Source organism: Podarcis muralis, chromosome 4, assembly GCF_964188315.1.
Source record: "Podarcis muralis chromosome 4, rPodMur119.hap1.1, whole genome shotgun sequence".
Lineage (NCBI taxonomy): Eukaryota > Metazoa > Chordata > Lepidosauria > Squamata > Lacertidae > Podarcis > Podarcis muralis.
In genome coordinates, this window is record NC_135658.1 from 26388925 (window position 1) to 26414786 (window position 25862).

At 44.7% G+C, this 25862-nt stretch overlaps 1 protein-coding gene across 8 annotated transcripts in view; it reads right to left on the reverse strand.

The window, feature by feature from the left end:
- Nucleotides 1–25862, reverse strand: part of ATP8A2 (ATPase phospholipid transporting 8A2) — a 330202-nt gene that overhangs the window by 196000 nt on the left and 108340 nt on the right. For all 8 annotated transcript variants that reach the window (XM_077927099.1, XM_077927095.1, XM_077927098.1 and 5 more), the window contains one exon: nt 4289–4461. In XM_077927099.1, coding sequence (XP_077783225.1) covers nt 4289–4461 — 173 coding nt within the window. The remainder of the gene's footprint in view (nt 1–4288; nt 4462–25862) is intronic.

Below are 25862 nucleotides of genomic sequence, written 5' to 3' on the forward strand. Positions count from 1 at the left end.
TTACCTTTTTATATGACTAATCAATCCCAAAACCTCGCCTCCATTTCAGCGGGGGGCTTGGTGCATAAGGAGACGAGAAAACATCCCTCCCCAGCTGCAGCTCCCCCACCCCTGCAAATGCCCTCTGTGTGGCATTTAGGCTTGAAAAGAGGTGTTCAGGCTTAAAACACCCTCCCAAGGACTCCCAAGCGGAAGGTGGTTCTCAAGCCTAATTGCTGTGTGCAGGACTGGAGGGGTGGGAAGGAGAGGGGCTGTGAGCCAGATGAGCAGACACCCCCCCTAAGCCACATCCAGCCCACATAGCAGTGGTTTCCCACCACTATGTTCCTATTGCGGGACTTGCTGACCAGGACTTGCCAATCAGAAGGTCAGCGGTTCGAATCCCCGCGACGGGGTGAGCTCCCGTTGCTTGGTCCCTGCTCCTGCCAACCTAGCAGTTCAAAAGCACATCAAAGTGCAAGTAGATAAATAGGTACCGCTCCGGCGGGAAGGTAAACGGCGTTTCCGTGCACTGCTCTGGTTTGCCAAAAGCGGCTTCGTCATGCTGGCCACATGACCCGGAAGCTGTACGCCAGCTCCCTCGGCCAATAAAGCGAGATGAGCGCCGCAACCCCAGAGTCGGCCACGACTGGACCTAATGGTCAGGGGTCCCTTTACCTTTTATGTTCCTATTGTGGGACTGTGTGCACTTATCAGTTGCATGAACAGCCGCAACCACATGAGCCACCTGAAATGTCCAGGCACAGGTTGACTACTACATCTGATGCTTCTGAAAATGATGCCACCAACACTGTTGTATCTGTGGTCTGTAATACCACAACCATACTTTGTCTCCCTGTCTGCTGACTCGCTCTGCCTTCCCTGCAAGGCAAACCTTCTCTACACTACAGGATATTACATAGAATTAAGTTGGAGTTCTAAGATGTGCCAAAAGATCACTGTTATGTACTAAGCTTGGATCCTAGAACAATAGGCAAGTAGGATCCTAGAATGCAACAACTGATTGGCTTGCAGGAAAAGACCAATCAGGCTCCAGGAGGAAGTTAATCAGCCTATTAGGCTGGTAGGATCGTAGAATGCAACAACTGATTGGCCTGCAGGAATCACTGTTTTACAAGCTGCAATAAAGAGCATGAAATCACTACAGGACTCCGAGTATATTTCAATCACTATGAATCTATACAAAAAAGATCAGAGGTGTATCACCAGATGCAGCTTGCCAAGTGGGCCGGGGCCAATTTGGCGCTCCTGTTGGGAATGCTTACACTGTGTCAACCTCCCTGCTGCCTTGCCCTTCTTCTTCTCCCTCCCAGAAGGCAACAGCAATCCACCTGCCAGGAAGCTAGCTCTTGTGGGTTATCATCTGCTTTCTTCTACCAGCACCGAACACATAATGATCTCTGGTGCTGCTGTGAAGGCAAATGCTGGCACAGGAACACCAATGGCTGATCCTGGATCAATGCTGGGTCTGGCTAGGTCCCAGGATTGCCTGGCTACCATTACCTGGCACCATTTGACAGCTTTCCTGGATGCTGTCCTAGTCAGAAGAAGCAACAGGAGGAAAGGCCTTCCTTGCTGCTGCGGGGACACATAGCTGAGCTCTGCTTTGGCAGTTAATTGTAGCAGGGTGCATACAAGATATGGAGAGAGCAAGTACAAAGCATCCAAGCCACAAAGGTTATTTAACTTAATGACTAAGTAAAGCTAATCAAGAAATAGTAATTGTATATTGGCATTGAAAGGAAGCAGGAGCAGGTGACCAGCCCATTTGATGGGCTTGCCCTTATAATTCAGAACTTTTGGAAGAAGCTGGCAAAACAATGGTAAGAGCTACAGCAAAGGTGGGAAACTTGCATCTCTCCAGATGTTGCTGACCTAAAACTCTAATTGCCCAACCAACATGGCCAATTGTCACAGATGATGGGAGTTGCAGGGCAACAAAATATGGAGGACCACAGGTTAGTTACCCATGCCCTATAGCATAATGTCTTTCATCTAAGTCACTAACATTCTTTTTGGGATATTTCTCAGATGTATTGTTAAACATTTCATGTCAAGTTTTAGTCCTTTTTATGTTACTTCCCAAATCGTACGGAGCTTTACTCCATTGTAAAAACAACCAACCCCATCCTGTATCCACTTTCCACCTGCGTTATTATTACCCCATAGATTCGTTTATTCTAAATTTTAATTGTATGTTGGACTGGGGACACAAAAGGTCAGGGAAGTAAACGTGATCTCATTTGCAGTTACGAAGAAGTCTGTTTCGGTTCAACCATCTTAAAACAAATGGAATAACCTTACTCAAGGCTGATCTAAGGACTCAAGACAACCTCTGCAAGTTAGCAGCAAATCCTGTTTTAGGTTTCTGTCAGTGAGCTTTTTGCAGTGAGGTATAAACAAAGGTATTAACCCCTTGATTATCTCCCATGTTGAAAATGCATTTTGGTGAAGTTGTTAAGTTCCATGCGTTTCCCACAATGTTTTGAGTCTAGGAACCTTTAAACTCTTGAGTCATGCCCCACTTCCTTCAGACATTGTCAGTCTTTGTGGGGCTAGATCAAAGGCCCATGCAGTCAAACCAATTCCCATTTCCAATGCCTTTCTTTAAGCTAACCTTAGTCATATGACTGACAGGGTGGATGATTGCCTATAATCCTCCTCCACTGCCAAGAATTTGCCGATATTACTCTTCTCCTATCTCTGGTGACCAAAAGGCACAGTACTTTTAATTATTAGTACATTTAAAAAACAAAAACCCAAACGCCCCCAAAGAACAATGTGGAAAAATACAATAAAAGAGGAAGGAAAGTGATGTAATTTCATAGGTTTAAAAAAGGAAATAAAAATAAGTGGAGTGGAGCCCCCAGGGAGAAGGAGGAATGCCTTTAATAGCCCATAAGGCTTTGCAGAAACGTTCCTTTTGCTTGCCAGGTGCTTGATACTAAAGAAAAGAAAACATTTTTTATCCCACTCTGGGCTGTTTTAATCGGACTGTGTGTGTCAAATAAGGCAGTGCATTTTAAAACTTCACAGGAAGAAAGTTAAAATGTAATTGGCGCAGAGGAAAGGAAATTTCAAATTAAATAGTGCAGACATTAATGGGGTGGGAATGGAGGGGAAGGAGCAATTGGGACAGATCTTTGTTTTTCAACCTGATGATACACTATTTCACCAAATCTAGAAGGACTTTGGCTCACAATTCTCAATTTGAAGTAGCATGAATCCATAGGATTTAACGTCGCATAAATTCAGAGTCAGCTTTTCATTTCCACAGGGGCATTTCATACACATTTGCCATTCAATGTCATTTTAAAATGTACTTTAAAAAAAGAAAGATATATGGTATATTCATTTGCTAGGCTTTAGACATAAAGCACCGTTGAAGCTGGTTCTCAGGAGAAATCTTTTAAAATGTAACTGCAGTAAATTTGGGTCTGTTTAGGAGAAAGAGAGAGGCCCATAACAAGATAAACTGATCCGTTTGCCCATTGTCTCCATCAACAGGATTACCTCAAAATGAATGGGGAGCAGGTGAGGTTTAGCAAAAGGTTAACAAAGCAGAGTTTACATTCTAGCCCAGCTTTTGTCAACTTGGTGTCCTCCAGATGTTTTAGCCTACAACTCCCAGCAAAGCCACCTGAATGCAAGAAGGGAGACGTACTATTCTGTACTGTACAGTGGTGTAGCCAAGGGTAGCCAACACGGAGCCCCCCAGATGTTGTTTCATGACAGACCCCCTTCAACCCCAGCTAGCATGGTCAATGTAGTTAGGGAGGAGGAAGGAATTTGGCTCACTTCACATTTCAGTTTCAGTGTGAACCTACCTTAATTCCCAGTTCCTGAAACAATACACAAATTGAAAGGCCAGTTCTTTGGAATTTGCTCCAAATTTTGCAATGCAATTAAAGCAACCAAATAATGTACACAAAATATTTGGGGAAAGTGTGCACACAAAGGCAAATCTCAGTTAAAATAACATACAAACGCATCGTATTAGGGGGAATTGCTTGCAAAAAATGTCTATTTGGGGAGAAATCTGCTCTAAAAGGCTGACAAGTATTCACATGGATTCTTTTTTAAAAAACAAACAAACCTGCAAACCAATGTGGATTAATATTGAAAAAATAAGAAACTGAAATTGACATATTTGCCCATCCCGGCTGTTGTCTGCAACATCTGAAGGAGGTCACATAGGCAACAGGGCATGTGAACACATAAGACTATAAACTTGTTTTATAAGCTGGAAGCTCAAAACTTCCAATGGAAAGATCTTGGCATTTCTTACCTGCAACAGATGACAGATTTGCACGATAGCGCTAGATCCAGAAAGGACTGCCGCACCTCAAAGGAAAGAGCATACTTCAGCGTCTGACCATCGATAATCAAAGCGATGTCATTCTCTTTGCCCAGCGAATCACCCAGGTTTGCACAGTGCTGAGTCAGTGTAGCTCTCGTTGCCTGAGGGACGCACACAAAAGAAGGAAAGGGAGAATGACACTCCTTTCTAGAATGGATCCGAATGGCAGACATGACAGTCAGGGCCATTGCAGTGACGGCCCCACATTTGTGAAACTCCCTCCCAAGTAGTCCCATCATCATACGGCCTCATCAATACAGTCGTTTAAAAAGGGCCCCTCTTATTTCAGATGGATTTATCTCAAAGGATTTGTGGTGCTGCTGGCCTGAAACACTTTTGTTTCCGATAACAGGGGTCTTGCTGGCCTCTTTGTGGTTTTGAACTGCTGTTTTAAAATGGTTCTGGTTTTTATGCAAGTTGCCTTGTGAGGGCTTTGCCCTGAGATGTGGCCTAGGGATGTTTAAATAAAATAAGTAAGGGTGCAACACATAGTTGCTTTCATGAGCACATCATCCATCCATCCATTTTAAACCCTGTTTATGTGTTCTCTCAGGACACATAACACCTTTCAGGATTCAGCTTCAGTTTATGGCCCATCACCAGATCCAGCCCACTGCCATCTACATATTGGTGGCAGTTCTCTCCTGATGGCGCTCCCAGAGGCTTCATATAGATGTTAAAGAGCATGCAGGACAATATGGAACCATGACAGAACAGGACAACTCCCAGGGTGCTGGGCAGTAGACTCCCACAACTTCCTTCCGTAATCAGCCCTAGAGTTAGGAGCAGACCCACTGAAGCACAGGGAACCCAACCCCAACCTCCCTGAGATGTTTCAGCATATTGTGGTGAATAGTATCAAAAGCTATCAAGGAGAACAAGCAGGGTCACCCTCCCCACTCCCATCTCCATCCCAACAAACGTCATAAACCCAGAACGACCAAGGCAGTTTCACTGCCATTAGTGGGCCTGTAGCCAGACTGGATCCAAGAAATCAGTTTCCTTCAAAGCATGTCTGACACTGGACTGCTACCACCTTCTTTGAGCACCTCATCCAGAAAGGGGATATTTGCTGCTGGACAGTCGCTGTTGAATGCTTCTGGGGCCTGGGAAGTCTTCTTAAGGAGGGGGTGCACCACTGCCACCTTCAAGGGAGATGCTCCCCCCAATTTTTAATTTTTTATTTACTAATTAGGAAAACAGCATCTCACTCTTTAATTCTATGAACTGCTGGCTGAAGGCAAATGTTATTTTTTTCTATAGGCAACAGTAAACACAGTACATTATTACATTCATGCAATTTCCCTTTCTTTTACAAATACGTTATCAGCACCGAGCGAGCAACTTTGAGTTAAACACACTCCTCTATGGAAAGATGCCGTAATGTCTGCTAAATATATCTGTTTATCCGTGCTTTAGAAGATCTCTTTTTATAATGCCCCAGGTTGCAGGTAATAGCTACAAAATACGAACAAGACTGGAGCGGGATTATATTTGTCAGGAATTTTTTTTAAGGTATTTATGTACCATTGTAATCTTGTGACTGCTTTATGGGCCCAAATTCCTTCAGGGAGAAGTCACAAACCCAGAAAACTTGTTGCGGATTATAGCATTTTCTATCCTCACCTCTGATTTGACAAGCAGATGTGGAAGCAGTGCGTAGATAAACTACTTAACAGAGACAATACAAGTGTGGGCACTGGACAGCTTCAGTTAAGCTAAGTGTTGTAAGGCAATGAAGGGAGTCTTGAATGAGGGCTTCAAGGGAACAGCCTTCCTTCTGCATCAACCAGTGTTCTGGGCCATTGACCAACTAACCCAGGTTTCACAGGGCAAGGACATCCTCTAGGCCTAAGTATTGGCCTGAGTTCAGTCAGCTGACCTGGCAGCCCAATGGAGAGTCATTAGGCTCTATAACAGGGGTGCAGAATCCATTTCAGAACCACGGGCCACGCTTATTTCTGGGCAACCTTCTTCAGGCTGTATTCCAGTCGTGGGTTGGGCAACAGTGGGCTGAGCAACAAATGTAGATTTGTACGGTAGGATAGCTTTACACAGCACTATTTTTCTAGAAAAAGAGGTGCCCACCTGAGAGGTGCCAAGTTCCGGCTGGAAAAAAAGCCCTGGTTTTACACCTACTCAGACGTCCCTCTCTGGCCTCCATCCAGACAAGCATTATCAGAGTTTTAGTCTTGGAAAAATACTCAAGAGGGTGTGTGGCTTAGAAAATCCTTCCTTCTGGTCTGGCAATCTTGAGTCCCACTGGGTTATTACACAGATTCCAATAGCTGTGCCTGTCTGTCTATGATTACATTCCCTGCCTCTGGCCCTTGGTTCCTGTTTGCCGGATCTGGTATCTGACCGCCAACCTCTTCTCAACCACAGCTCCTGCCCCATGTCAGGCCCAAACTCCATGGCAACCTATTCCAAGATAGGCCCCAGGTCAGAAATAAGTTAAGCGTCATACCCTTCCTTAAATCTTGTTGGCACAGCTGCTTACAATGTCCTTGCAATGCTATTGTAATAACTTATTCCAGGATACCTAGCTGTTACACATCACCTTGAGCATTTCTTGGCTGGCTCAGTAACAACAGGTTTCGACAATCTATTCACCAGCTTACGTGTACAAACAATTTGCTCCTCCAAAAGGTAAACGTGCATGAATACTGTCATGCTGTATAAGCATTCTCAAGGAAGCTGTATCGGTGCTTTCCAGAAGCAGAGATCTCTGCGTTCCCAGTGCAAGCCCCTCAACTGAAGCTCCTACTATTACTTTAAAAACAACAACGCTTATTAAATAAAATAATCCCCACCAGTGAACCTAGATTATGAATGTACTAAAACAGCCCAAACCAGTGTTTGCCAATCTTTTTGGCAAGTGCACCAAGGTAACAAAGTTCAAAGTAAGAAGGGGGGGGGGTGCTAGTCCAGGGAAGTACCATATGAATTAGGGTGCTTTTGACTCTTGTTATCAGAGCATACCAAAGGAGAAAGAAGCAGTGCTAGAAAGGGTGACAAGACCGTAGGATTGACTTTGTGCCACAGGCATGTCTGCTCCTGTCCAGAAGCACCAGGGGAAGCTTTGTATGCAGAAGGTCCAGGGTTCAATCCCAAGAATCTCCAGGTAGAATGAGAGAGATAACCTGCCCTGAAATCCTAGCGAGCTGCTGTTCATCAATGTAAACCATAGTGAACTAGATGGACTAACAGTCCAGTTCAGAGTAAGGCAGCTTCCAATTTAACACCTGCTGCCTGTGTCACCTGAGGCACCTATGCCTCAGGTTCACTAATTAGGGCTCAATTTCCTCCCCTTAAAAATGATTGTGTTATTTCATTCCTTCTTCCTTAGTTCTTTCCCCATGATCATCTATATGACATGATACAGTCAAAGTCATGCACTTTTGAGGACTGAGGATTCCAATAAGAGAGCAAAGAGCACGTCTGATTAGCTTCCACTGAAATCAACAGCATTTAGAAGTGGTTAACTTTGGTGGACAGAATTTTGATACATCCCACAGGGGCTTCCTTTTAATTAAGCATGCACAGGATTAAGTAGTCATTGGAGAAGAAAACATGGAAGGGTGTTTGCGCATCTACCATATGGAATATTTTAGCATTAACTAGGGTCTGAATATTTTTGAAACTTCATTTCCTAGTTCCTTCAGTTGATGTTCTTTATCACCTTTGATCCCAACAGTGGCTACTACCTAAAAAGTTAAGAAAGCGATGGTTTCATTTTTTATGCCTTTTCCCTCATCTGTTGATGATTGTGGTTTATTTGGGAGAAAGTGCAAAACTAGCTTGATTCCTAAAATCAAAATACTACACAAACAAATGCCTAAAATTATTGCCCCAGGCACGCAGTAGATTATCATGTGGGATTCTTGGTACCTTCCAGTTCCCAGCAACAGGAAAGGGCCTCAAGTGTCAATTTCCCAGATTTTCCTGAAATATTTCACAAATCCCTTTACAGGGAGAGAGAGAAAACCCGTGTTTTTCAGCAGAAACCATTTCCCCTCATCCTCTCCCTTCTCTATACTGTTCCCAATGCACTGTTCCCACACAGTTTGCCAGCCTATTAATCCTGTGCCGAAAACACTCAGCGTTAGAAGTATTTTATATCCTAAAAGGGAAATGGCTTTGTTTCATGCATCATATAGTAGAACACCATTTTTTTTTTTCTAATCCGCTACTGGCCCCCACAGCATTACATCCTCAAGCTTCCTAACACTTCCTAACAGTACAAGACAAGAAGCGTAAGAAGCGTCTCTAACAGCAGCCCAATCTGACCCGCCCTGTCATTGTTAGCAGCAAAATAAAGCACCCTTGTTACATCTGCAGCTTGAACCACTTCCAGACTTTAAGGAACAGGAGGACTGAGAAGGAGAAAGAGGGCTGGAATGGAAGGGGCCTGTGTAGTTTTGGCTCAGCCACAGTCTGCTTCTGGGTTCCCACATTCCCCAAGCCTGGCCAAGGCCCATCTGAGAAATAACAGCCTGTGAGGTGACTCTGAGGAAGATGATTAGATGACAGGTGCTAAATATGTGTCTGATATCTGCCCCACACCTTTTTTTGCAGGCCATTCGCCTTACAAAAGGGGGGGTATTTATCTGGTGACCTTTCACATATGATAGGCATATGTCAAATGAGATAGTCCAAGCACCTGTTTTTATTACTTTTTTAAAAAAGCCTTCATGCTGTAGCCATTCAACAGCAAGAAAGGAGAAAGGATGGTTGACCATAGGGGCCTTCAAGTCAGAATTCCCCATGGAATGACAGTAAGAACATAAGAAGGTCAATGACTTATTCCAGGGGTCAGCAAACTTTTTTAGGAGGGGGCCGGTCCACTGTCCCTCAGACCTTGTGGGGGGCCGGACCCACCGCCTCCCGAAAGCACCCCCCCCCCATGCCACTCAGGCCACAGCCGCTGCCTCGTCTTCAACAGCATCGGCGTCTTCTGTCTCAGCGGGGCACAGAGTCCATGCCGCTGGCCTGGGTGGCAGAGGCAGCCTCCGCGCCGCTGCCGCTTCCTTCCCGCTCGGCCGCTTCCTCCTGCTCTGCCGCCTCAGTGGGAAGGAAGGGGCAGCACTCAGGTGCCGCTGGCCTGGGCAGCCTCTGCGCCACCGCCGCTTCCTCCTGCTCTGCTGCCTCAGCAGGAAGGAAGGGGCGACGCCCAGAGGCGTCTGCAGCTTCTGATTGGCTGCAGGAGCTTTCTGCAGCCAATCAGAAGCCGTGCCGCATCGCGGAAGCCAGTCTCCATGCGGCGAGGCCTCTGTGCCGTGCCTGTTTAGCACGGGGACTGACAGAGCGGGTGGCAGGGTCCACAAGGTTCGCGGGCTGGATTAACAAGCCCGGTGGGCTGTATCCGGCCTGCGGGCCTTAGCTTGACCTATCCAGTCCAGCATCCTCTTCCCACAGTGGCCAACTAGATGCCTGTGAGAAACCTGGAAGCAGTACCCAAGCACAACAGCACTCTCCCTTCTGTAGTTTTCAGCAACTGGTATTCAGAAACATTACAGCCTCTGACTGTAGTTATAGTATGTAATCTTTCAGATATTTGGTGGAATGGATTTCAAGGCGAAGGAGAAAAAACTCGCATGGCATTCTTCTAGACTCTTCGCTATTGCTGGCTGCCATTTTTAATTTCTTGGAGCAGCGTTCTTCAATTTTGGGTTAAAGGGTCATAGTTCAGCGGTAGCATATCTGCTTCATATGTGGAAAGTCCAAGACTCCATCTCTAGGTAGGGCTGAAACCCTTGAGAACTGCATCCAATTAGTGTAGATTGGGAGGAGGGGAGACTCAGCCTGCGGGGGGGTCAAATGCAGCCCTCCAGGCCTGTCCATTTGGCCCAGGAACTCTCTACAGGTCACAACCCTTCTCCCTAGTCCATACCCCTTTACTGGCCCTCTTTATTTTTTTTGCACTGGTCCATTTTTGCAGTTTTACCCCAGCACACACACACACCCCTCCCCATGAGACTTTAAATGCCCCAGGACTAATGCTGACTTAAAGGATAAGCAAGATTTCCAGCTAAGGATCTAGTAAGCCTAATGCACAACACTTGGTTGAACAGTCCTATAGGAATACACACAATCCCTTGGGGGAAATAAGATCATGTTTAAGCGACAGAAACTGAGCATGAACTTGATCCCCCCCCCTCCTGCTATTAGGATGGAAGTAAACAGTAGTAAAGACTTTGCCTTCCTGCCCCCCCCCCCCCAAAAAAAGAGGTTAACTGGCAACCCACTATGTAGTTATTAGGTCAATGTTAACAAAGGGGTGTCTATGTTTAAGAAAGCTTCGAAAGCGTGAGCCAGTTAATCTGTTTCCAGCATGTTTATTTTCATTCTCAGGACACAGCTGGGTAAGACGCAGTGTTTTGTCCAGTCAGCTACTGAAAGCTGCTGGAAGTGCTCCTTTAGAAGAGCTTTCAGGTGTTTTCCGCCATACTGAGGAAAGCATTTAGGCTAACTTAAAAGCATGCTGCCTCGCTTGCCCTCAGGTTTCAAACTCATTTCTGCAATGCTGTGTTAAGGTCAGCAGGGTCCTTGAACGACAACTGACAGAGCCCACCCCCTTTCACAACAAAGGGACGTCCTCACCACAGGGTTTGTTTCTACAGTTATCAACTCTGTGCCTTCCAGTCCCAGAGCAAGCACTTACAGACACAATATGAACAAACAAAACCCCACAACCACATCGAAAACAAAAGTAATAACAACACAGTGGAACAGCAAAAAATAAAAAATAAAAATAAAAGCAGCTGTAAAAGGACTTAAGTTAACTATTTTAAATGCTTGGGGAAATAAGTATGTGCAAGGTGAACCTTTCTTAAGAGGAAATTCCATAAACGGGGTGCCACCAGCAAAAAGGCTCTGTCCCAAATTGCCACCCGGATAGTGGGGCCCCAGTACTTTCAGGATTGCCTGCCCCCTCATGAACCAACCCAGATCCTGGAATTGTCCTCTGAGACCCTTCACTCCATGAGCCGTCTGGAAGTTGGCAACACAAGCAGAGGACTTTTCAGTGGTGGCTCCTCACTTGTGAGATGCTGTCCCTAAGGAAGTTCACCTGGTTTATCACCAGGCCTTTGTTAGTGGGGCAAGATCTGAAAAACCTGTTTTATTTGAATACATGTGGGTTGTGTTGTTTTTTTTTAAAGATTTCTATTGATTGTGTTTATTGAAATTTGTTTTGAGTATCTGTATTGTGTCTGTAAGCTGCTTTGAATAAAGTGAGATAGAGAGAGAGATGATAGATAGATAAAAATTTAAATTAAATTAAATTAAATTAAGTAACTGACCTCATGAGGTAGGGAGAGAAACAGCAGCATGGTAAACTGGAGCTGCAGAGGTCAATGCTAATTTGGGACCAAACCCACCAACTGGGTAAATTTTGTTTAATTCAAGGGGCGGGGGGAGGGGGAGAATCTGCAGTATCCTTCAGCCCATGAAGGAATTGTTAGTGTAAAGGGACACAGCAGCTGGGGAAGGATTTAAGGACATGCACTGTTGACTTCTTCAGTGCTTTTGCTGAGCAAACAAACTCTCCCTGTTTAACCACAAGTAATTAGCAACGGTCCTTGAGATACCATTTGCTGCTTATGGTTAACTAGCTAAGTCTTAGGGGAATGGAACTGGTTTTCTGCAAGTGCAAGAATCCCAATCCAGAAAAAAAGGAGGGCAAGTCCCGAGGAAGGATTAGCTATTGTGCCTATTTCCCGAATTCTAGCAGATAAATGTGTAAGAATTTGCGGTGATTCCGTGCCAGCCATGCAAACACATTTCCCCCTCTGAGGACAAGAGAAAGCACAGTGTTAAAAAAGAAATAACAATGGCCAGACCCTAAGCATTTTTACTCTTTTAGAGTACAATTGCCAAGTTTTTCGTCTTCCTAGTAGGGCCCCTGCGCTTTTAGAAGCAGCCAGAAAGAATGAAATGTAGCAGGTGAAGTTGGTCACAGTTCCAAAATCCAGTGAAATTACTTTCCTGCTCACCAGCCTTCTGCAGCCCCATCCAGGAAGCTATGTTTGGTTCTACAGAATGCAAGAAGGAGGCTATCCATCAGAAGTTGCCTAGGATGGAATTCGTCTAGAAAGGCAGCCTACAATTTAAATAATATATAGGATGAATTCTAAGACATGAATAGTGTTTCCAAATATTTTGAGCTGCTAGAGAACCACTCAGAGCACAGGTGTACTTGTGGAAAATGTGGTGATCATGTATGACAGCAACAAAAGGCAGCATCTTCTATTTCCTACTCAAAGAGGTGTTCAAAAAGTTGCACTTTCTTACCATGCAATGCTTCCTCTGCCGTAGGAATCAAGTCACAATTCCCAAGCATGTAATGCAATTGACTCCTAACCTGAGTGCATTTAACTTGCGCCATCACAGCTTTATCTGCTGGGTGGCGGCCACCTGAAATCGCACAAAACAATGCACGCAAGGCAGAGAGCTTAAAAGCTCTTTCTGTGTCAGGTCTTCCTGCAGTGGAAAGAGCTTTTAAGCTCTCGGGCTTGCTTACTGGGCTCTGGGAACGTCCAGTAAGAGCTCTGGGGGAGCTCTCACAATAGCCTCCCAGAGCCTGGAAAACAAGGTGAGGAGCTTAAAAGCTCTCCATCTTGGGGGGGGGGGGGCAAGGCCCACTCAGTGTACCAGCTTCAGAAAGGTAGGAATGGTCATGCAGGCTTGTTCTGGTTATACTGGCTTTAGGCACAATCCCTTGCAACATAACCCCCCACGCAAGTTGCAAGTCGACTGTATGTGGGAATGGCTTCACAACCAGCCTGCGTGCCATATGCATAAGATTGAGGTGGTGTGTTAGCTCCAACATAACTGAGAGCCAGTGTAGCATAATGGTTAGAGCGCTGGACTAGGACTTGGGAGACCGAGGTTTGAATGCCCACTCAGCCATGAAGCTCACTGGGTGACCTTGGGTCAGTCACCACCCTTTAGCCTAACCCAGTGGTTCTCAACCTGTGGGTCCCCAGATGTTGTTGGACTACAACGCCCATCCTCCCTGAGCTCTGGCCTTGCTAGCTAGTGGTGATGGGAGTTGTAGGTTGGTATAACCTATCTCACAGAGTTGCTGTGAGGATGAAATGGGGAAGAATAATAATTTCATTATTTATATGCCACCCCAGTCACTCTGAGTGTTTCTAAAATACTAAAAACACAGTAAAGCATCAGCCATTAAAAACTTCCATGTATACCACCTTGAGATCCTTGGAAAGAGAAAGGCAGTATGTAAATGTAATAAAGTAATAAAAAAACAAAGAATAACTATCCAGGTATGGTCATTGGCAAGACTGGAAAACATAACAGAGGGTGGTTTTATCTGAAACTGAGGTTGGTTTGGGGTGTTCAAACTTGTGGGAGATCCCACAGCCTAGCAGGCTGCTTCCTGTTTCTACTAACTACAGAATGGTTAAAAACAGAACAGTTTCTACCTGCAGCATGATAAACTTAACAGCAACTGAAACCTTTTTACTGGAGCACAGTAAGCCTAATAGTTAGTCTCGCCCTACACAAGGTACAACTCCAGCCTAAAATCATGCTGGAGTTAACTATGTTAATTTTCTAATTCGCTATTTCCAAGAGATTACAAGTCTAGCCACAAAGCTCCTGGCAATCATTAAGACATTGTTCACACAAAAGTCTGTTTACAAAAAAACAAACTTTCTGGCTCTGGTGACCTGTATAAATTTAATTCCATTCTCCAGAGTACTTCATGTTGATGAACAGTAGGGCACTTGTTATAAATCTTGGGAGCGCAGAGCATAATTTGTTGACAGGCAGAGAATTAGAATATTCTGAAGCAGCGCTCATGTGTGGTCTGCACTCAGAACCACATCCTGCAGTTCTGGAAGAAACCTTGTGATGGTTTGTTTGTATTTTATCACTTTCCAAAGCCCTTCAGAAAAAGCTCCATCTAATCAGTACAACTCAGCAACTGAATGAAAAAAAAACCCCTGACAGGTTGACATTCCATAGAACCAGAATTCAGGCCATTAAAAAGAAAAAGGAGATACCTTGTGGGATATATTATAGAAGACAAATACTATATGCAGTTCTTAGCGTGTCCAAACAGAGGCACTGCAGCTTGCAGCTGCAAAACCAGTGACTGCGATCCCTCCCAGTTCCTCCTTTCTACCGCAGCCACTTGCACTATCCCAATACCACTCCAGAATTATGGGATGTAAAGTGACAACTGCAGCTCAAGGGAGAAGAAACAAACGGAAGTGGATTCCAACCTCTGACTTTTCAAGCAGAAATCCACCAGGTTCAGCTTTCAACTATCACTCACATCTACGTGCTGGGAAGTTGCACATGTTGAATTTTTGCCTGTCGTGAAGCTTTGAAAAGGCTGGTGAATCTAGGGCAAGATGCAGCCAAGTGAGATGCTTTGAAATCCTACTGGTTTCAGTAAGAGAATGTGAGTGCACATTTCTTCCTCTCCCACTGACAAAGAGTGGGCTTTCAGAGTGCTCAACTTTGGCTGAATTGGGCTCTACGTCAGTATAGTGGCCCTGCCCGTGCTTGCTGCTTCAGAGAAGAATAAGACGAGATCTTGGAGTGGACTGGCGCACAAAAACGTGCAGACATTTAATAAATCAATCAATCTTGGAGTGAAATAAATCCATGCACATCTTTGTAATAGCCAGTATGTTGTTGTTTTTTCCACTTTCCTTTCATTTGACTACTGCATCTCATAAAATTTGATGACTACATAACATTTCCAGAGAAAACAGTTTTGCTTTAGAGAAAAGTTGGACACCTTTCATATGCAAATTGCTCTGTTATGCATTCCCAGCATTCTTGCAGTTCAAGGGTTCAGCTAGCCTCTTAAGAAAAGCCGAGCAATTCAAGGGCAGGGGAGATCTATATACAGTCCCAGGTAGGGATAGGCAAATATGGGCATTTCCATTTCTCATTTTTCTCATCTTCAGTTTTCCACATTTCCGCAGAAGTTGCCGATGTGCTCATGGAAAGTCATCAGCGAATTTCTCCAAATATAGCTGTGCAATTTCCATTAAGATACATGTTTCTGCAGAGCAATTTCCCCTAATAAAGTGCTATTTAATTTTTATTTTCAGTGATATGGGAATTCTTAGACATAGTTCACCCTAGAATGTGCATTTTTGTACATATCACTGGAGAAAGGCAAAATTTGGAGAACTACAATTTAAAGGGATGGCTGTATTCCAGGTCATGCATTCTTTGGGAAAGTACAAATGAGGTAGGTTTGCCTTTAAATTAGAACTGAATTTCTCCTCCATCCCTAGTCTAGGCAGTGGTGGTTGGTGAGGTGAAGGGCAGGGCAGGGAAGCTAACTGCAGATGGGGCTGGGGGTACATGGAACCAGAGGCCACAAAAGGCAGAGCACACTTCATGCAAAGACACATTTGACACATCCTGGCAGAGGAGGCAGTGGGGTTGTGGAGTGCAAGCCTGGAGGATGGGTAGGGGCAGAAAGAGAGGGCCTGGGCGATGGGTAGGGAGAGCTCTTCTGGGCTGCGCGGCAAGAAAAGAAGCACTTTCCTCTCTCAATGCAGCATGGAAACCAAATGATCCCGTGATGGTTCCCTGGCTCTGCTTTAAACAAAAGCAACACAACCTGCCTGCCCCTTCAGCTGCTTCCTACTCAAGTCTCCCAAGTGGGGTGTTGGCTAAGTGCCTCCCTGCAGTGCGTGCGATTGGCTGAAAACACCCTGAATTGAAAACACCCTCGGATTGGTCCATGGGAATATTTCGGAAGTACAGTACTTGCCACTCATTCCTTGTGGGTGTCAGGTCTGAAACAAACCGCTTTGTGTGGATTGCAGCAAATAATTGTGTCCTGATTGGAAGCACCGAGCTGGTCTCAAGGAAAGAAGGCTATTTGGAGAGAGAAGTTTAGCCAACTCCTTCAAGCATAGAAGGAAACATAGGATGCCATATTGACTACTGTGACTTGCTGCGAGCCAGTATTACTTGTGGTTTGGCCAGGCTCAGTCTAAATACTAGGAAGCTAGACTCCTGCCTCTGCCAAGGGAACAGAACAATATTTAGCCAGGAATAAATTCTATTTATTAGTTAATGTAATCAAATGCCATGACATATTTATATTTAAATAGGGATTATATTTAGGAAATATTTGGGGGGGGGGGGTGATATCCCATGCATCTGACAAAAGGTTTTTTTCTTCTTGACATCTTATTTAATTCATTCAAGATTTTATCAATGTGTACACTAACCAAGACACTGCTTAGCATTCCACTCAATGTGATGTCTTTGCCATTTTATTTTTAGAGATTAGAAAAACAAATTGGCTGAATGATACACTAGTCCATTCACATCTTATCTCTGCTATAAGGAGAAGACTAGGCTGATTCATGGACACTTAGACTTCAATCTTTAAGTTTTTGGGAAAGTGCTATTCAGCTCCATAGTTCTTACACCAGCGTAACCAAATAATGGACACCCATTTGTATGGGCACTTAGGCAACCACAAAGGCCTTCCCTGGAGCTGGCAATCTCTTGACTCCCCAGCCCCTGTCCCTCCTGAAATTAGGCTGGAAAGCAGCCTTCTAGCCAACAGAAGTCATTTTGGGGTGTAACTTCACAATGCAATTATGCTGGAAAAGGCCTTCTATTGGCAGAGGCCCTGCTGATGGTCCCATCTATAACTACAGCTTAGCAAGCAAGCAACTACAGCTTAGCAAGGCTTTATTGATTATGGCTCCCCAATTGAAAAAGACCCTTTCACTGAATATATGTCTGTCCCCCTTGCTGATCCATCACTGACTCAAGGCACATCAAAACAAAAAAATTCCTTCCAGTAGCACCTTAAAGACCAACTAAGTTAGTTCTTGGTATGAGCTTTCGTGTGCATGCACACTTCTTCAGATACACTGAAGAAGTGTGCATGCACACGAAAAGATACACTGAAGAAGTGTGCATGCACACGAAAGCTCATACCAAGAACTAACTTAGTTGGTCTTTAAGGTGCTACTGGAAGGAATTTTTTTTGTTTTGACTATGGCAGACCAACACGGCTACCTATCTGTATCAAGGCACATCAGTTCCACCTGACATTTAGGAATTTGTAAAGATAGTCAGCTGTCTTTATTGCTGTTCGGTTACTGCCAGGCTCCTCATGACAAGACATAGTTTCTGGGTTTATTGCAGTATTTTATTGCAGTATTTCTTACCGTGAATGGTATGCAGCCCTGAGAAACTTGGCTGAAGGACAGCTTAAAAATGTAACAAATAATGCAAAGAATTTTAAACGACCGGCACTTTGTTCTGTTTTGCTTTTGCTGCTCACTCAAACTTTGTGGGGTATAAAAGGTATAAAATCAAAAGACTAAATATAAAGGGACACCAAGTACTGCATCGCCTTGACTGAACCTCTTTCGTCTTGCCAGTCAATGTCAATAATACTGAGCTAGATGGAACTCTGTATAAGCAGGGGTGAACTCTGGTCTTTCAAATTTCAGTGGCGTCCTATATGAGGCCAAACTTCCTCCTGCTTCCGTTCTGCTCAATTCACTACATCCTAGTTGTGATGCCCAGTGGCGCCCCCTAGGCTCGGCGTCCAGTGTGGCAGAAATGGTCACACTGCCCTAAATCTAGCTCTGGTATAAGGCAGCTTCCTGTGCCCCTAGACAGCACTATGCATATCCCACACGAAGCAAGGATGGAATTTAGCAATGGGCTCAAAGTGCACACAGCCCCCATAATGAGTTTGGCAGTGAAGTCATCCCTTTTAAATAATTCAGGCTGCCTGTTCAAACTACAAGAGCAGAAATACCACCAACTGGGACTCAGGGATTCAATTGTGCATTGGACATGCAGATTTCCTATTGCAGAACATTGACTTTGGGGGAAATCCATGGTCTGGTGAGGCCAAAGAGCAGCTCTCCTGGCCCTGCATTTAATACAACAGCTATATAATCAGGGAAATTGGCCAGCGGACCTCATTTCTGGAGCTACTGCATCTGTACTTTTTCTGCCTCAGGCTTCCTTCAGGCCCTAATTAACCTTTGCTCATAAAGCAAGTCTGTATTCCAAAGCTGCTTAATGGCAATATATATAAGGTAGCCAATGATGTAGAAGGAACATAAGGCTCCACCCTGCAGAGGCATTGCTGAAACTACATTTATTAGGCTGCAAAATACAGCTCAAAACTGTGCTTCCAAATTTCCAGCCACTGTTCTTCCCAGCCAGAGACTCCACAACTTCTGTATATTAAACGCAGCTGTAATTTGATTTAGGGTGCAAGGTTCGGTGTATTGGTTTCTACAGAGCTAACGATGAAGTCAGTTCTACTGAAACTAACTAGACATATATGACAGTTAAGAGCCTTCAAGACCAGGATATTTAGTGCTGGGTTTCCTATTAAAAAAAATGGGTCATAAGCTACAGCTGATTTTAACTGACCCTTTTACACATGGAAGAGTATAAAAACCCCAGTTTTTCTCACTGTTTTTCTTCCAAAATCTCTGGAGTTTGCCTATATAATTTTTGTTTAATAGTTAAAGCAATTAAATTCAGTAATCATATTACCATGGTATTCAAGTATTGCACCCTAATTGCAGAGAGTTGGACTAGATGACTCGTGAGATCCCTTCCAACTCTACAATTTTAAGTCACAGAAGGACCACTGGTAGGAACCTCAGAATGGTACCCAATTTGTATTTAAGCATTCTCCTTCCACAATTGTAAGTGCCTTTTTTTTTAGCTCTATAGGATGCACTTTTTCCCCTTCAAAAATTAAGGGGAAATGTGTGTGCATCTTATGGAGCAAATGCAGGCTCCTTGGCTTCAGCGATAGCAACGCGAAGCCTCTGAAGCGCAGAGGGAGAGCTCCCCCCGCACTCCGGAGGCTTCGCGTTGCTTTCGGGAACTCCTGCTGCACTCCTAGGGCTTCAGGCGGCTATCCACAAGCCTTCTGAGCACAGCAGGAGTTCCCGCTGCGCTCTGAAGGCTTGCGGATAGCCACCTGAAGCCTGGAGAGCGAGAGGGGTCAGTGCACACCGATCCCTCTTGCTCTCCAGGCTTCGCTTTGCTGGAGAGGCACTGCATAGTTTTCCCTCTCTGTGCAACGCCCCTTCAGTGAAGCGGGAGGAGAAATGGAAGGGGCTCCGTTTCTCCTGCTGCTTTGCTGAAGGGGTGCTGCGCATAGAGGGGGAGAATTTTTTTTCCTGTTCTCCCCCTCCTATGGTCCAGTGCGTCCTATAGAGCGAAAAATACAGTAATGGATATAACAGCTCTTAGAACTGTCAGGACTCACTAGAGATAATATGGGCTAGAAAAATTCATCTGTGGGTCACCTTCATATGTGTGTGCCCTGAATTAATCTGTTATTTCAATAAAAAAACCTACAAAAATGTACATTGAAATATGTAGTTATAAATATTTTCCCTCTACAAACCTATGTTTAAAATGCATCTTGATATCCTCGCCCCATTTCATTACATTTGGAGAAATGCAAAATCTGATTGACAGCTACATTCTGATCCAAACATTTCTTGTCTAGGATAAGGTCATTTTCTAATGGAGTTCACAAAAATCAAATTCCTTACACATCCTTGGTTCAATAAGTTCTACTGCAGAGTGCAGAGAACCTTCACTAACTTAACTGAATTAACCAAGAAGATGATATAAACAGACACACACATACACACACTTCTATAATTACTGCTCTTCTAATTCCCAGAATATTTGAAGCAAATACAGTGGGAAGATACTACCAGATTGAAGATTTTTACTGCTGCCCACTCATTGTTATCCCACTATAAGTAGGATAACTTTCCATGCTTAGGCAGATACAACCCCCTATCTTCCGCCATCTCAATAATGTTCACTTAACGTATTTGCCACTCCATAAGACACACCTGACCATAAGACGCACCTACCGTATTTTTCGCCCTATAGGACACACTTTTCCCCCTCCAAAAATGAAGGGGAAATCTGTGTGCGTCCTATGGGGCAAATACAGGCTTTCGCTGAAGCTTGGAGAGCGAGAGGGGTCGGTGCAAGCAAAGCGAGAGCCGCTTACATGGCTTCTCTCCCACTTTGCGCAGCTCTCCCTTTGCTTGCCCACCCCTCCTCCCGCCTCGCTGCAAAAGAGGAGGAGGAGACACCAGGACAGGTGCCTAGCTTGCTTTACAGCGAGGCGGGAGGAGGGATGAGCAAGCAAAGGGAGAGCTGCGCAAAGCAGGAGAGAAGCCATGTAAGCGGCTCTCGCTTTGCTTGCTCCTGTTCGTCCCTCTTCCTGCTTCGCTGAGAAGCCAGCAGAGCAAGAGCGCTTACACGGAGCCCCTTCTGTCCCTCAGAGGGCAGACTGTCTGTCCCCTCTCCCACCTCAGGGAAAAGCCAGCACGCTCCGCACGGCTCTTTAAAGCGAGCGCTGAGCAGAACCTCCCGCTTGCATTCGCTCCATAAGACGCACACACATTCCCCCTTACTTTTTAGAAGGGGAAAAGTGCATCTTATGGAGCGAAAAATATGGTACTTTTTAACTGAGTAAAAATGTGGCTATTCCACATTTAAACATCCAGTGTGGAAGTACCCAGAAATCACGCAAGCTTGCTCTACTGGCAAAATGAGATAAGTGGCGACATTTTACATCAGTGATGATCTCTGACTTCAGTCACTCAGGGGTGAGGAGCCTTTGGCCCTCCAGAAGGGAGATGGGAGTCCAACAACAACCGGAGGGGCACGGGTTCCTCAACCCTAATTTATCTGCACACTTGATTAAAAATACAAACGTATTTGTTCAGTTTCAAAAAATACTCTGAAATTTTCAAGTTCCAGCCCTAGGCAAGCAAGCGGGGGAAATCACCTAATCAGTTCCGTTGGCGAAAACCCTGTGCAAGGAAAACCACTTGTGCAATGGGGCTTTCTCCCTTCTCTCCTCCCCATGTACCCCATGAAATTGACCCAGAGTAGTCGGGAGAACTGCTTGGGGAGAGAGAGGGGAGATTCTTTTACAGCTGGCAAGCCAAAATGCTTGCTTTAGTAGAACAACTGCCTTGGGTATTCTTCCCAAAGGCTACAGTCTTTAGAGCAGTTATTCCAGAGTAACCCAGTCAAGACCAATGATTATATTTTGTTCCCATTTTTCTCCTCTGTAGAACGCTCATCAAAAAACTAATAAGACAGAAATGGGATGGGGTAGGATTTGCTCCCCTGTCAGTTTACTGGATATGTCTGCCTTTCCGAAATGTTTTTATTAAAGTTTATCTAATAAATGTGATCTCTGCATCAATGATTGAAAAATAATTTTAATAAGATAAAAACACAAACCAACCAATATCAAATAGCTACCTTGAAATTAAACTACTTAAGTAATTTCCCCAAAGGCCAAAAGAAATAGGTTTAATATTTACTGAACCTATTAGTTCTCTCCGCTGAGTTAATGCCACACTCTGTCTACCAAGTCATGACCACAAGGGCCTGTGGAACTTGATAATATTAGCATCTTTACATATCTCAAATATCACAGATATGGCCATCAAATTCTAATTAGGAAAACAGTTTCTCTTTTTACATTCTTTCTCACCAGTCTCTACAAGAAATTAAGAAAATTCCCCCAAAGACAGCCCAGAATAGCAATCGAAAAAGTATTCTCGTTTTAAATAACTTTTCTTTTTTGCATTTAATGATGTAGCACAGAATACAGAATACGGACACCCAAAAGGCACAGGATTCTGAACTGCACAGGATATCCCCTTGCAATAATGCTGTCAGGTTGCTTGAGTGAGCAGGACCAGCCTCACTGCCAAAGTTCTGCTCTTTAAGTGGCAAAAACACAATGAATGTGTTGGGAGCTAACGACGCTTGCTTAATATATGTATGCCATGAAAAAAATCAATCAACACAGAGTCTTTGTTTCCCAGCAGATTTTATAAAATGCATGAGTTCTTCATGCGTTGAGTGGCGGGAGGGGGGAGAGATTGTTACACCCTCGAAAACAGGTGCTGTGTCTGTAATTCATTCAGTGGGTACTCTCTTACTATACAGGCAAACAGCAGCTATTACAGCAGGCATACTGTGCTGTGTTTTTCAAAGCTATTCTGGATTTTTGGGGGGGATTTTTTGAAGCCTTTCATTCATCCAGCTCTTGTTGAAAGACCAACTTTTTAAAATTGTTCCTGACCTGAAATTGTGAGCCTCTGGACTATTTTATGGATTATACCTGGTGCAGCATATACAAACACCATTGCAACACCAAGCTGTGTGGGTGCATCTTTACTTACACACACACACACACACACACACACTGCTCTTATGAATAGATGCCCACTGCAGGTCACTGAAACATGGGCCACGTTTGCCCATAACGCTAAGCCAAACCATGGTTTAGCAGGAACCCGCAAACATGCTGGCTTCTGGGGAGATTGCTGCTACTTTGCCCCCCCCCCCAGCACTTTCAGCTCAGTATGATAGGTAAACCAATTTCTGGCTTAGCGTGTCATTGAAATCCAGCAAGGTGGTTAACCTTGATAACCATGAACTGTAGCTAAAGTTTGTTTCTGTCTACAGATTGTGGTTAAGAAGAAGAATTCAGCCACAATCTCTGATTTGGATAACTTGTTGGCATCCGTCTGCCTTGAGAGACAAAGGAGGAGTGTGCCTTTGGAGATGAAGCCAAACTGCTGGCAAGTTACAGAGCCTGCTGTGGCTGTAGAGACCAATACAGGAGAGACATGTTTTGTTGCAGCCGGGGCTGTTGTGCTGCTACAGATGCACCATGGTGTTTCTTCTCTGTGCTCCTCCCAGCAGTCATTCCTCCTCTGGTCACTGTTATGGATACACAACCTGACTGTCTTTCTCCAGGCACTGTGGTCGTCTGCAAGGGATTCCCACATGATGAGGTTGATGTTGTCAGCCTTCATGTCACGTTTTCAGACATCTTTGTAACACAGTTGGTCTGACACACTGGGCCAAACCTTGGTTTAGCTGTGCACCATACTGAGCTAAAAAGACCGGGAAGGGAAAAAGCAGCTGGGAGGCAGCACATTCACATGGTCCCAGCAGGCTATACTTTGGCTTACCATAACATGTGAAGACTTAGTACCTTGAAAATGAAGGATCTCCCGTTTGGACTACTGCAATGCGCTCTACGTGGGGCTACCTTTGAAGGTGACCCGGAAACTACAACTAATCCAGAATGCAGCAGCTAGACTGGTAACTGGGGGCGGCCGCTGAGACCACATAACACCGGTCTTGAAAGACCTACATCGCCTCCCAGTATGTTTCCGAGCATAATTCAAAGTGTTGGTGTTGACCTTTAAAGCCCTAAACAGCCTTGGCCCAGTATACCTGAAGGAGCATCTCCACCCCCATCGTTCTGCCCGGACGCTGAGGTCCAGCACCGAGGGCCTTCTGGCGGTTCCCTCATTGCGAGAAGCAAAGCTACAGGGAACCAGGCAGAGGGCCTCCTTGGTAGTGGCGCCCGCCCTGTGGAACGCCCTCCCATCAGATGTCAAAGCGATAAACAACTACCTGACATTCAGAAGACATCTTAAGGCAGCCCTGTTCAGGGAAGTTTTTAATGTGTGACATTTTAGTGTATTTTTGGTCTCTGTGGAAGCTGCCCAGAGTGGCTGGGGAAACCCAGCCAGATGGGCGGGGTACAAATAAATTATTATTATTATTATTATTATTATTATTATTATTATTATTATTATTCCTGGTAATGAACCACACAACACTCATTCATGCAACGAGGAGTGAGATGCCTACATAGTTTACAACTAAAGAACTCTACCAAAGCATTCTGTGTAAATGCTGTAGATAGGGATGGGGGACCTAAGGCCCTCCAGATGTTGCTGGACTTACAAGTCCCATCTGTTCCAGTCTACATGGCCAATAGTTGGGGATGAAGAAGAATGCTGGCCAAGAACAATTTGGAGGGCCACAGGTCCCCTATCCTTGCTGTAGATCAGGGGTCGGCAACCTAAGGCCCATGGGCCACAAGCGGCCCACGGGAGTCATTTAACTGGCCCATGAGCCACTCCTGAACTGAGTCATCCACTCAGAGAGTCCCCACATGCTGCGCTAAACTGGCGTGGCGCAGTGCAGGGATTCATTTTCACGGTGCCAGAAATTGCATCTGCGCAGATGCCGGAATTTGTGGGGGCTCATGTGATCCAGCCCACGGAGGGATCTCCACTGGAGTGAACTGGCCCAGGCAAGGGAAACCTTGCCGACCCCTGCTGTAGATCATTGATAGGGTGGTAGGATCCTAACACAAATATAACCACACAACTGGCGCCATCATGTAAGTGCCAGCACCACAGATTCTAAGTCTATGGCTGGCACGAAGGCAGTGACCTGTGCTGCTGCTTCTACAGTGCTTTGGGTACAGGTGTGACAGGGCTGCAGATCCATCACATGCTCCACCTCCCTTTCACGATGTCCCAGAGGTCCACCTACTGGGTCCTGCGCCACATGACGTAACACAGTCTTGGGAGAGCACTGTATCAGACCTCCCTTTCTTCACATCCACAACAGCTTCCATCAGAGCCTAAAGTTGTATTACAGCCCTCCACTTCTTTCCAGACAGAGGAAGAGAGAGCTTCCCCAGATATCCCAGCATAGTCGCTCCTCTCTCACAAAGTGAAACTAACCTGTACAAAAGCCCCAATTAATCTAGTAAGGGCAAGCCTTCACGGATATAAAGATCACATGCATTTCTTCAGCACGGGAAAGAAATAAGGTCAGTGTTTATTTTCTCAGACATCGCCATAAATTAACCTGTCCTGGCATATCAGATTTCTCACAGAAGCGTGGGCGCTTAGATCTCTAATGGAATTTATACAATGCCAGCTATTCATTTCTATTTATTTTCCACGATTGGTTTAGTAATTCAGCTTCCAGCAAAGGCTGGAAGTGATATTCCTCCTGGTTCTGTTTTATTCAGGAATAAACATATATGGCATTAGGCGAGTAATGCTACTGGGTAGAAATATTTTTAATTTTTTGGCTATATTTGATCAACAAATCCAAGCTAAAGCAAACAAATTGGAAGATGAATCATAGTAATGCCTTTGTCTCTGTATTTATTTCCCCTTTATTCGGTTTTGCAGTGATTGCCCACTATGGAAAACCTCCCCCCCCCCCCAATTTTTTTAAGAAAGAGAAAGAGAGAGAGAGAGAATGAGAACAAAGTTTTGAACTGCAATTGGCTTTTTGGTCTAACTTAGGCCTAGGCACTATGTCCCCTTTCCCCATTTATCAACATAAACTGATTCAATGGCTTGCTGATGCTGAAGCTTATACTGCCATCTTGCAACAGAATCATACCAAACACTTTAGAACAGAAATAAGAATGGCGGCAGCTGAATAAGATATGCAAATACTTGCTTCCACACACACACATATATATATCCACCCATAGCTCACAGCTAAAAAATCCATTTATTTTGCTTCGTGAAATAAAATGGTAACTCAATAATACTCAAATTACCCAGTTCACTGTATACTTAAACTTAGAGGCCCAATTAGC